General features: G+C 35.3%; 1 protein-coding gene across 24 annotated transcripts in view; it reads right to left on the bottom strand.

The window, feature by feature from the left end:
- The window catches only part of LOC129940428 (casein kinase I), a 152,408-nt gene that overhangs the window by 51,815 nt on the left and 86,579 nt on the right, over positions 1-14,014 (bottom strand). For all 24 annotated transcript variants that reach the window (XM_056048748.1, XM_056048765.1, XM_056048759.1 and 21 more), the window contains one exon: positions 1,863-1,973. In XM_056048748.1, coding sequence (XP_055904723.1) covers positions 1,863-1,973 — 111 coding nt within the window. The remainder of the gene's footprint in view (positions 1-1,862; positions 1,974-14,014) is intronic.

Genomic DNA, 14,014 nt, shown 5'->3' with positions numbered 1-14,014 from the left:
GTTGACTGGAAAGTTGATCAAGATAAATTTCCCTAAATATCAAGTGAAGTCTATAAATGCCAAAATGACAGCTGATCATGTTTTTTCATTCAGCTGAAAGCTGAGCTCTATAACTCATTAAAGTCTTATGTAAAAGGGTTCCCTGTCAAATTGGAAATCAAAATAATAAGTAACATTTCTTTACAGTGCAAAATACAACGTATGATGGATTTATAGACAATAAATTTGTATGGAACCTTTTGTACAAACAACTGCTGGTTTGAAATAGTTGAAATCTGAAAAATATTGTCTTAGGGTACATTGACAGATTTGATCGGACTGTCAAAGCGTTGAACAAGTCAAAATGAATTACAAATTTTATTATTTTTGATTGACACATTTAATAAACAGTCCAATATTTGGAGAAAGAAGAAAAAAGAAATAATTATTACAACCAAAGCTATCATAGCACAAGTTGCTCAATTTTGATTCTAAATCCACTAACAACATTTGACAGCTGTCATATGTTTCTGTTTCCTACGGAAGTCATGTCACCTTATATAATTAGATATGTAATATATACATTTGTTTATACTGCGATGGGATTCATCTCGTGCATCCTTTTAAAAAAAAAGTTTTAAATTGCAATTATAAATTCATACATATCAATGTATAACCACTCCAAGATTTTAAATTCTCTTTGCACGTGCAGTGCATTTGAAACATATATATTTATATTCTCAATTTTCTGCGGTTTTATTTGTTTAATAAAATAAAAAAAATACATCATTACCAAACGAATTTAACGATAAATGTTAATCTGTGTTAAATGTTTCACTTTTAACATTTTCATTATTTATTAATAGGGTAATCAACCAATCAAAAAAATTATTGCTCGTTAATTTAAATTCAAAGTGTGATTATGCTGTTAGCACAATTATTCAAAATCATTATATTTTTGACATTAAAACGGCTATTTAAATTATTTATTAATAAAGAAACATTGTGTTTGGCGAATAAGATAAACCATCCTCTGAAACTATTATTTATGTTAAGTAATATTCAATAAAAAATACAGCAGTTAAACGAAATGTGCGAGGTGAAATGTCAAAAATGCAGAATTCAGATTTGAAAAGTTGAGTTCATCAGCAGCTGCACTGCGTTCGGAAGATTTATGAAAATATCAATCTATTTTTGATTTAGATCTGTCAAAACACAATTTCCCCTGTTTTTGTATTCCATGGGTCTAAATGAACTGATTCAGGTAACGACAGATGACAGATCTATCGCAATAAAACGTTCTTGTTCCATGTATCACAAAAAGAAATCAATTTGTGGCGGAAATATGAATTTACCCATGGAAAACCCGGTTATTTTCGATATATTTATTGTTTGACAGTTTTTATGACTGAATATCCAGGTAAAGCTCGGTACTCATTGTTGTAGAAGACTTCTTTAAATGACAATCAGGTGTTATTGAATTTTCCAAACCAGGTATATTGGGAATGAATTCCATGGAATCGACTCAATAAGTTGAATTCGGTTTGAAAAAAAAAACAAGTCAACAAGGAGTTGAAGCGGTATTAAATTCTGAATGTAAAGGGTTACGAAGTGTTTGACGTTTTGGTCTGGCCGAGAAATCCGTTCTAACCCAATATTTGTCATGGGAAATTATTTAAAATAATTTATAAAAATTAATCGACTCTTTTCTAAATGCCTTTATTTTAAATTTTGCAAAAAACGATTTCCACTCTTGATATTTTTGTTTTAGTTTACCTTTTCTCTATTTCCTTTCTTTTTAGTGTTTTATTTAAAAACTTAAATAATAAATAAAACGACAAGTTTTTTTTTTGTTAAATTCAATTAAAAAGGCAACGACTTACCATGTGATCCTAGTAATTTATAAAACCTATACTCTAAATGTAGTTGCGGAGCCTTTGATTTCATCGGCTCCATTTTTATTGCTACGTGTTCATTGTTGTAAAGATTTTTTCCTGTAAAAAAAAAAGAATAAGAACAAAAATATATATTATCAGTTTTTATTTTTAATTAAAGTTGGTAAAAATATTAATCATTATCGTGCAAAACAATCGCAATCTTTCATGACTTAATGCTATAATCTGATCTGTCAAAAAGAAATTATTAGGGTTGCTGTTGCAATTTAACGTCAATTCAGGTTTCAACAAATCGTACGGTGTATACAAATCACATGTGTCATTTAATGAGGGCGTCTTCCTAAAGTCGTTATTATTACATAAGTAAGAAGGGCAGCAGAAATCTGACATAAGGTTGTTCTTCCAATCGATTAATTTGGACATATTATGTGAAGTTAATTTGCAATTTTTTGCTCATCAAAGCACTCAAAGGCCAAGAAGAAAAATATCAGTACAAATTATTCTGAAATACGAGCAATATTGAATTTTTCGAAGCTCGTTTATAAATTTGCATGCCATAAAAAAAATGTACTCCATGCTTACAAACGACAGATAAAATTTCATTCTTTTATTTGTACTCTTTTTCACAACGAACCTGATCCAAAAGCGCACATACGGCGACCTGTCAAACAGATAATTCAGAAAGAAATATTATTGTATATGGATTTTGACAGATTAGTTATAACTAGACATGAACTTTTACATTTACAAACATATGTATTCATTTAATAAAATGGTTTTGAGTTAGCCTTTTTTTCGTATTTAAGCACTCCGATTCAATCTTTCAATCATAACACCATATAAACTGTCCGGATAACCCGACATTCAGTTCCGGATTAATTGGCTGAATAGCCGAATATTATAACTTAAAATATATATAAAATGTTCCACTGTTGGTAAGCTTAAAACAGCTTTTACCGGAATAAAAATGAACTATTTTTTCTCATTTGATTTTCTGTATCTTAGGGGCATGTATTAATGTACAAAGCTTTATATTATTATAAACTGCATCACTGATGCAACTTAAACTTTGCGTGCAAACAAATGCGTAAATAAATACGTACTTGTACTGAAAAACTGAAACATTGTGCACAACATTATAGACTTATCCATAAGCAAGTGAAAATTTAACATACATAAAAAAAATAAAACTAATTGAAATGTAATTGTGTCAATGGCTTTATATGTGCTTAAGTAGATTTAATATGGTCTTGTCATTTGAATGATAATAAAACATACATTATATGAATTGAATATTATGTACAGTGCATGTACATTTATATTGTACGTACACTTCAGAAAATCATATTCCCTTAAGACATGCGGCATGATGTCTAGGACCTACTTTTTAAACCTTTATTTTAAAGCATTTATCTCATCATAAAATATAGATTTTTCTGATCTAACTGTGTTTTTTGACGTACTATGAACCAAATTGAGTATAAATCAAGTGACAGCTGTCAAAAAGATTAACTCTGAAAAATGTATTGCTAGAATGAAAACCACGCATCTAAAAAATCACCCGTTATTACAACGGATTCTTTGGATTAAGGCTACGTTCAGACGACCATATTTTTCTCGTATACCGTATACGGGATTTTATCGAATAGAGCAGTGACAGCGAGTGTTATATTTGTACGTTCACACGAAGCCCATGCGGGAAAATCCCGTATTCGTGAAATAATTTGTTCTGTATACCGTACGAACTTGTCACTACGATTCGATAAATCTCGAATGTATTTTTATCGTATACGATTAGTAGCGCTTATCTTTATATTGTGTCGTTCACAAACAAAATTTCATCGAATTCGTTCATTACGTTAACCGTTTCTTATTAACATTTGTATACCAATAAAAAATAAGTGGAATACGTGGACCATGATGACGATGGTCGGTTGACTGCCGACAGTGCTGTATCCCCTGCCACGTATCAAAACCCGTACGTGAAAAAATCGAACAGAATATTTCTCGTGTAAAAATCGAATCGAATAGTCGCCGTCTGAACGCAGCCTAATAGTTCATAAAACTTGTTACCAGTGCAGATTTTATGTTTTAGTTTCTTCACAAATATATTACGATACTTTTCACTCTGCACTTCCTACGCAATCTTCGCAATAATTAAACAATGTTCGAAAATTTATTGCAATCAATGCGATTGGAAATATTTCTTATTGGTGTGTTGAAATATTCAACTTTGACGTTCACACGAATATTGAAACACATTTCAACCGTGATGACTGACGACGACCAATCAATGGACGTTGAATTGTTAGGAACTATTTGACGTTTAAAATGTCAATTATATCATATGCCATGTAAGTCAAATTTTATTAAAGTATGGATTGGAGTATTTAAATATTGACACGAATGTTATGTTAACGCTTGGTTCGGATTTAGCCAACGGGAACAGTCATACAAAAAGAAAATTATAGACCTACAAGTATGTGTATCAGAGTTATTTTATCGTTTTTTTGTTCGTTGACATATGTACAATGAAGTGTCGCATCGGCCTTGTGAAAAAATGTCACTATACTTTTGCTTTTTGTCTGAAACTTGTCACTGTCTTTTTTGTCTGGAAAAATAAAATAAAATCAAATTTATATTGACCACAGATATAAAATTCAAAAGAAGAAAATCCGATGAAATCTTCCTCTCCTCAGACACGCGGAAACTACCAAATTGAATTTATTCACCACTACTAATCTGAATCTATTATTATTATTGTCCTCCTAACTTATTTTTTAATTTATAATCAAGGTAACTAAACTAAACTGTCATGTTTTAACAAAAGAAGATACCATCAAAATCACTGAGCTAGAAAGAAGGCAAGAGAAAAAAATTATATTAAACTCATTTCAACAAAACAAGTAAAAATAAAACTAGACAACTATGTTTATTTCCAAGGAAACTTCAAAAAAAAAACTAGTAAAGAAATTAGGTCACACAAATGTCTGGTGATGTTTCCTTTTATTCTTCTTTTTTTTTTCAAATATATAGAATATACTCGACGACGACGACCGGGCCAGGAAAATGAACATAACTTGGTAGCATAAAACTAGAAGTTCCGCTTTTTCTTATGCTAGATAAACTGTAAAATAACATAACCTCAAAAATACTTTATTTATCTATTCAAAGGATTGTGGTTGTGCAAACACAAGTAATGTGATGTTGAACACACTCAGTGACACTTGATTGATGATGTTTATTTTTATAAATCTTTTGTTTCGATACAACGGTGAAGATATTTTTGTTTAAGAAATATCCTTGATATAATTAAAACCCTGGTTGGTAGTGTTTTATTGCATTTCTTATTATAAGTTAAAAACATATTTTTTTAAGTTTCTTTCTTTCACCACACTAAAGGTTGAATTTTTTGTTTTCTTTGGGTCAGTTCTGAAATGTCAAATACAGTATTTTGTGTTTGGTGAATACACACACATTGCATATTGAAAAAGTATATGTTCATATATTTTGTGTAACTACCACATTATCATAAAAAACGTTTATGTATTAAATAAGATCTTTCACCGGGAATGTCAGAATACTTCAAAGTTCGTTAAGTTTTAAATAAAGGTAGGATATGCATTAGGCTTAGAATGTTTGTAAGTGAATTTCTTGTAATAGTTCAGTGCCTTTAAGAGTTCACATAGCCTAAATATACAAACAAAAACTGAATACCTTTAAATTATTCTATACATGTTAGTAATTTTATTGCATAAAATTAATACAGAACAAACATTTACTTTTTAAACACTAATATCCTGATTTAATAAGTTAATAGGCGCGTTTTTTAATTTAATGTGTATGTTTGGTATCACTAGTAGTGTCAAAGAAACCATAATATGCTACCTCAAACGTCAATTTTTGAATTTGTTTGCAGGGATGTGTTCAAAGGTTTTTTTTTGGAATTGAAATATGCATGGAAATGTAGGTCGAAAGGTGCAGAGCTTTTTTTATTTTCGAATGTGTATTATGTGAACGACCGTTGCAAGATAAATACACTATTTCAATCATGCACTTATAAACTTGGACAGTGTTTCAGATTTTCTACCAATGTAATGTGACATTTTTATTCGTGATACTTTGTCCGTGTTTGCTCCATTTTTGTGTGTGCTAAAATTATACAGGGTGACCACACAAAGATGTCCATATTTCTTTTTGAAATAATTCCAGAACCAAAGCACGTACAACAACGATACAAATTCTATTCGAAAATACAGATTAGACAAATTATTTATGAAATATTACATCCATTAAATCCGCTTTTAAATCCTCCAAATCACGTACACCAGTCGTGTAGACACGCCCTTTCAAATATCCCCAGAGGAAAAAATCCGGAACCGTCATATCGGGAGAACGAGGCGGCCAAGCGAAATCTGTCGATCGAGAGAGTAAACGAGTACCGAACGCTTTTTTCAACAGAGCGGTCGTTTCGCAGGCAGGATGACACGTCGCACCATCCTGTTAGAATATTGTTGGACTCAAACGGACGTCTACGGCGAAGTTCGGGGAGGAGGAAGTTGCTTAACATGTTTCTGTACCGCTCTCCGTTTACCGTTCCATAAAAAAAGTAAGGACCAACAATGCCCCACTCCGCTACCGCGCGCCAAACCGTCACATGCTGGCTGTGTAACGGCTTTTCGTGTATCCAGACTGGGTTATCTTCGGCCCAATACCTGAAGTTTTGCTTGTTTACGGCGCCCGGAGAGCTCGAAATGAGCTTCATTGCTCATTAAAAGATTACCCAAAATGATCTCACCATCTGCCAATTTTCGAAGCATTGTCTGAGCGAAGAGTAAACGTTGTCTGTAGGTTATCATGAAAATTCAAATCTTTGAACAAAATTTTACGCACTGATTTCCTTTTTAGGGTGAATCGCTTCACGGACTCTCTCAATGTTTTCAGCCGTACGGACCGTTCTGGGCGGGCCCGGACGCTTCTTATCGGTTGCGTCCGCGGATTCACGAAAATATTGAACCCATCTGTTGACAGTTTTCCATGAAGGCACGCGTTTATGATGAGGAACTTTGAACTGACGCAGGAATGCACTTCGTACTTTTACATACGAATTTTCGCAAAAATATAACTCGACGCAAACAAATGGAAACAAATTTGTCTGACCTGTACTTCAACTGGATCGCGCATTGGACACCATAGCAGTGTTACCACCGGAGCGAGACAAAAAAGAAATATGGGCATCTTTGTGTGGTCACCCGTTTTGACAGTTTGACATTGCAAATGTCAGAAAAGTTCAATACTAATATCGACGAATAAACAAATTGAGGTGATGTTAAAAACTATAAACTTAATATTATTACACTTAATTTTAGACAGCCTACGCCGACGTCGTCAGATGTCAAGTATACAAAGAGATTTCTTAAAAATTTTGATCTCATCTTAATTGTATGTCATAAAAAAGTGATTTAAAGTTTCCAAAAAGTATAAAAAAAATGTCAGAGGTCTCTCAATTACATTTTGACTCCCTAACGTTTTTTTTATACTATGTATTCTTTATTGAGCGTCCTTGTTGTAAATTGACAAGAAAAGTAAACAATTATCTTATTAAAAATTCAAAAGTAGGTACGTATCTTAAAATCTGACGTAAGAGCATATACAGACCATTTTGAACTAAAAGTTGTATTTTTAAAACATGTCGTTTTCAAAAAGAATTATAGAGCATATAATTAATGTTATGGCAAAGAATTTAGCTTTTTTATAAATGATTTCGATTATGTTTTGAAAATGATTTCGGGCAAGTGGCTGGCTTAAATAAATTCCAGCAAAGACGCCCAATTTACGAGCACTTTTTGCTACAATTGGGACCGTGTGTCAGTTATAACGAGCCGAATTTTCTCTTCCAAAGCTTTAATCGCTTCGGGCTTATTTGCATAGACAAGCGAGATGACTTAACTCCCAAAAAATAAAGGGTGATTTTTTTGAGGTTAGGATTTTCATGCATTAGTATTTGACAGATCACGCGGGATTTCAGACATGGTGTCAAAGAGAAAGATGCCCAGTATGCTTTGACATTTCATCATGAATAGACTTACTAACGAGCAACGCTTGCAAATCATTGAATTTTATTACCAAAATCAGTGTTCGGTTCGAAATGTGTTTCGCGCTTTTTTATCGACAAATTTTGTTCAGCGATGAGGCTCATTTCTGGTTGAATGGCTACGTAAATAAGCAAAATTGCCGCATTTGAAGTGAAGAGCAACCAGAAGCCGTTCAAGAACTGCCCATGCATCCCGAAAAATGCACTGTTTGGTGTGGTTTGTACGCTGGTGGAATCATTGGACCGTATTTTTTCAAAGATGCTGTTGGACGCAACGTTACGGTGAATGGCTATCGTTCAATGCTAACAAACTTTTTGTTGCCAAAAATGGAAGAACTGAACTTGGTTCACATGTGGTTTCAACAAGATGGCGCTACATGCCACACAGCTCGCGATTCTATGGCCATTTTGAGGGAAAACTTCGGAGAACAATTCATCTCAAGGAATGGACCGGTAAGTTGGCCACCAAGATCATGCGATTTGACGCCTTTAGACTATTTTTTGTGGGGCTACGTCAAGTCTAAAGTCTACACAAATAAGCCAGCAACTATTCCAGCTTTGGAAGACAACATTTCCGAAGAAATTCGGGCTATTCCGGCCGAAATGCTCGAAAAAGTTACCCAAAATTGGACTTTCCGAATGGACCACCTAAGACGCAGCCGCGGTCAACATTTAAATGAAATTATCTTCAAAAAGTAAATGTCATGGACCAATCTAACGTTTCAAATAAAGAATTGATGAGATTTTGCAAATTTTATGCGTTTTTTTTTTTTTTTTTAAGTTCTCAAGCTCTTAAAAAATAACCGTTTAGTTCAGGGATATTAAATCGCACGATCTCCAAGGACGGTTTATAGTTGCTCGAATTAATCAATCTCCTGGCCAATTGTCAAACAAATATTGGATACAGCACCTGATGCTAACGATTTTTGCACGATTTGTTCAAGAGCAAAGCTAAGTATACACGATTGAAAGATTTTCCAATATGGGCTGATATTTCGCTAAATATTTTAACCAATTTTCTATCATCCAAGTTTAAAATTTAAATGTCAAAAGTGACAGAAAAAATCACAGTCAACTTCTTGCAATCGTTTGAAATCTTCTAACACAATTTTCATATTGTTAAATAACAACCACAACCATTTAATTTTTAATTGGCAGACAATTTTTAAGCAAGAAATAACAGTTTTCTAAAATATGAAAACCAACCGTCAACGCGGACAATATTCACTTGACAGAAAATTGACAGTTATCACCTAATTCTATTTTTTTGCAAGACTTATGACAGTTCGACCAATATTGGAAGATCTTTTAATCGTGTATACTTAGCTTAAGTCTATTCACAATGAAAAACCAAAGAAAAGTGAGCATAAATCAAGTGACAGCTGTCAAAAAATACCAACTCCAAAAAAAGTATTGCCAGATAGAAAACCACGCGTCTTAAAAAAAAACACCCAATACTTTAACTGTAGGTAGATTGCCTAAATCTAAAATAAATATATAAAAAACAACAAAATAATTTTCTTTTGATGGCTTCCGTTATCGATTAGTTTATAATAAACATATCTACACATATTTATGTTACACACAAAAACCACTATAGACACTTTCGTGAAGACTTCATCAATAGCACACCACGCCATTCCGCTCGACAACGACGAAGCGGCGGCGGATACCGAGGTTATCCTTTGGTTTTATGTATTTTGTTTCGTCGACGTAAAAGTGCGATATTTTTGTATTATGTATTAACATTAAAATCAGAAAGATACTTTTGTATCTATTATGTACTATATAATATGATATAACGCAATTTTTGGGTGTTTTTATTATTTTCTTTTTTATTTATTTTTAGAAAGAACTTCTCTCATAATAATGACGAAAATAAATAAAAAAAATCAGAAGATGATGAACAAAATGACATAATATTAAATTCACATTGACAACGACAACGAAGACAACGACGACGAGTGGATTGTTGTTGTTGTTGTTGCTGGATCTATAAACGGAAGATAATTATTATAATAAAGTTATCTTTAGATACAAATAAAATATGTGTAGATTCAAATGATTCTATAATGATTCCTCTGCATTCACATTATTATTCTCCATAAGTGAGTGATAAGTGCGTACCTGATGTGTCAAAAAAAGGGCAGTAGGTGGCGTTGCTATACACAACAAATCATATATATGCATGTAGGTCAACCTAGTTTATTTTTGCAAAGTTTGACACTTATACATCCTTTCTATTTTTTAGCTTTGTTCCATTCATACAAAGTAACACTACCTCTACTACTCATTGGTCAATGAGTGATATATTTTTTTTGAATGTCTGACGTGAATATATGCATACATATTTATGTAGACGAAATATAATTTTTGTGAAATACTTAAGTTTTTTTTTTTCAACTATGTAGGTAAACGTATTTATTTTCCGCCGACTAAATGACAATGATTGAATGGTCTCTTGCTGATATTAGTTTATTTATTTCTTATATAGAAAAAACAAGCCGGAAAAAAAAGCGCTCACGTCAACGAAAAGTTAAACCACAGACATATCTGAATAAGCCAGACGACACTTTTTGACAGTTGACACAGCTGACCAGCATGATTATGGAAATCAAGTTGAAATCCATAGAAAGGCATTTTCATGTTTCTTTTTTCAAATTAAATTGATAATAGAAAGAAAGTTTAGAAATATATAACATTTGAACAGTAAAATTAATTTAAAAGAATGCAATGGATATTTTTTAGATGGGAATGATTTTAAATCTGGCAATACTTTTCTTAGAGTTTGTCTTTTTGACAGCTATCGATTGATTATTGCTAAATTTGGTTTCTTATGGGCCATCTATTGGTTTCATTGAATATTTTGGGCGTCTGAAAGTCAAATGTCAAATTTAAGATTCCTTTGAAACTATTTGGGTGGTGTCAAAAAACAGGCTCATAGTAAAGTGGCCAGTTTAATTTTGTATGATTCTTAATATTCCTTTCAGACTTATGTAAATACCGAGTTTTTTCTCAATAAAATGAACAATGTGACAGTGACAGCAATATTGTGCAATTTGTATCTGTTAAACTTTTTCTTGTAGAGTATATTAAAGCGAAATGTCAACTCAAGTCAGATTTAAACCATCGTTTATTTCACTTAAAATTAATTGATATTGTTTTAATATCGGATCCCAGGCCAGTAAGGAGCGGTTTATCCGGCTGCCCTTCCTTGGAGTTAATACTAAGGATCTGGCCCTCCAGGTTGGGGGTTGTGCCGTCGGGGTAACTTCATGGCCGCTTAAAAAATACCTTTAGTTTCGAAGCACTAACAAGCCTCGGATACGGATTCACTGTTGACAAGTCACGCAAACGAAATAAGGACAACGAACTTCGGATATGTCCGTGGAATTTTAGGTCCCTGAACAGACCACGTGCAGCCCAACAATTAGCGGAAGCCCTGCTGCAAGACAGATATTACAGCCATCCAAGAAGTGCGTTGGGATCGACCGGGCAAACGCAAACTAAAAGACTGCGATATCTACTACGGCGACTGCTACTAAGAACAAAGACAGCGTCTATTTGGGTGTGGATTTGTTGTTGGAACTAGGCTCAGGTAAAAAGTCTTGAGTTTCAACAGTGTGAGCAACGACAATCCGCATCAAGGCTAAATTCGCCAACATAAGCCTAATATGCGCGCATGCCCCAACAGAGGAGAAAGATGAAGACACCAAAGACATATTCTTCGAGCTCTTGGACAAGACATATGAGCAGTACCCTGGCTATGACAATAAAATTGTCTTAGGAGATTTTAATGCCAAGCTAGGAAGAGAAGACATCTTTGGTGGCATAAGCGGCAGATACAGCCTGCACTACAATACCTCCGACAACGGATTCAGTCTGGTCGATTTCGCTGCGGGGCGAGACGTTCTGGTAGCTAGTACGCAGTTCACGCATCTTAATATCCACAAGGGGACATGGAAATCTCCTGATCAATCAACTGTAAACCAGATTGACCACATTGCGATCGACGCACGACACTTCTCCAGTATCCAGGATATCCGAACATTCCGAGAGACCAACATTGAGTCGGACCACTACCTCGTTGTAGCCAAGGTACGGCTACGGATATCCCGATCCAAGCCAAAACAAGGAAGTACTGTGAGAAGATTCCACGTTAGACGGCTACAATCGCAAGAGACTGCCATGTCCTTTTCCGATCGAGTCTCTAATAACCTCCTAAGGAGTTCTATGCTTCCTGCATTAAGCATTGAAAACCAGTGGCAACATTGCCTTGCAGCCATCAGAGATGCCGCCTCTGAAGTGCTAGGTTTCACACGGCCACCACAGCGAAACCCCTGGTTTGACGACGAATGCCGGCAAGCTCACGCAGCGAAACAAGAGGCATACAAAACGGAGCTGCACAAAAGGACTAGAGCTGCTCGCGAGCTCTACGACAGAAGAGGAGAGAGGAACACCGGCTTCTTAGATGGAAAAAAAGAGAGCATGAGAAACGCGCGATCGAGGAGATAGAGGGATGTCACAACAGGAATGAGGTTCGTTAATTTTACCAAAAGGTAAAAAAAAACCTCCCAAGGGTACCAGCCACGAACCGAAGCCTGTAAAGACGATTAGAGGAACATCGTAATAAAACCGCAGTCGATGCTGAGAATATGGAAAGATCACTTCTCCAAATTATATAACGGAGATGACAAACCAAATTCCGCTGTAAGGAAGATAGAACCACTCAACCTCGGCGACGCAGATCAACAATTCCGCCTACCCGACCTAGACGAAGTGAAGATAGCTATATCTAAATTGAAGTCAAACAAAGCTGCTGGAGCTGACGGCAACGCAGCAGCAGGCGATGACTTGGTAGGGAACATGCACCAACTCATCTTCAAAATATGGTCGGAAGAAAGCATGCCCGATAAGTGGAATCTCAGCATAGTGTGCTCGATACATAAGAAAGGAGACCCTCTAAACTGCGCCAACTACAGAGGCATCAGTCTCCCTAACATTGCGTATAAGATCCTCTCTGCCGTATTATGTGAACGTCTGAATCCATTCGTCAACAACCTGTTGTGGCTTCAGACCAGGAAAGTCCGCTATCGACCAAATATTCACACTACGGCAGATCTTGGAAAAAACCCAGGAGCTTTATCGATTTTAAAGTCGCGTAAGACAGCACCTATAGGGAAGAGCTCTACAGAGCAATGTCTAGTTTTGGCATCCCTGTCAAACTTATCCGTTTGTGCAGAATGACGGTGGAGAATGCACGTTGCTCTATCAAGGTCGGAAAAGATCTTACCGATGCATTTGATGTCAAAACAGGTTTTAGGCAAGGCGATGCACTTTCATGCGACTTCTTCAACATCGTTCTGGAAAGAATTGTGCAAAACTCAACCGTCAACACTAGAGGCACAATCTTCCAAAGTTCCATCCAATTACTCGGATACGCAGATGATATTGATATAATTGGAAGATCAAAGCGTGATTTCAGTGGAGCGTTTTTGAGCATTGCGACGGAAGCGAAGAAGATGGGTTTAGTGGTCAATGAGGGCAAGACCAAGTATATGCTGTCATCAAAAAAGGACACTGAACGACGACGTCTTGGACAAAACGTCACCATGGTCAGCTATAACTTTGAGGTAGTTAAGGACTTTGTCTACCTAGGTACCGCTATTAATGCAGACAACGACACCAGCGCTGAAATCAAACGAAGAATAACTCTTGCAAATCGCTGCTTCTTTGGACTTAGAAGGCAATTGAGAAGTAAAGTCCTCTCTCGAGCATGTAAAATCACCATCTATAAGACACTCATCATCCCGGTTCTCATTTATGGCGCTGAGGCCTGTACCCTGTCAAAGAAAGATGAGAGCGTCTTAGGATGCTTCGAGAGAAAAATTCTTCGGGCGATTTTTGGTCCCGTACGCATAGATGGAGAATGGAGGAGAAGATATAACGACGAGCTGTACGGGCTGTACAGCGACACTGACCTAGTTAGCAGAATTAAAGTCCAACGGCTTAGATGGCTTGGTCATGTAGAGCGGATGGACATCAA

The sequence above is a fragment of the Eupeodes corollae genome, chromosome 1 (assembly GCF_945859685.1).
Source record: "Eupeodes corollae chromosome 1, idEupCoro1.1, whole genome shotgun sequence".
In the NCBI taxonomy this organism is placed as follows: domain Eukaryota; kingdom Metazoa; phylum Arthropoda; class Insecta; order Diptera; family Syrphidae; genus Eupeodes; species Eupeodes corollae.
This window is presented reverse-complemented; position numbering and strand designations above follow the sequence as displayed.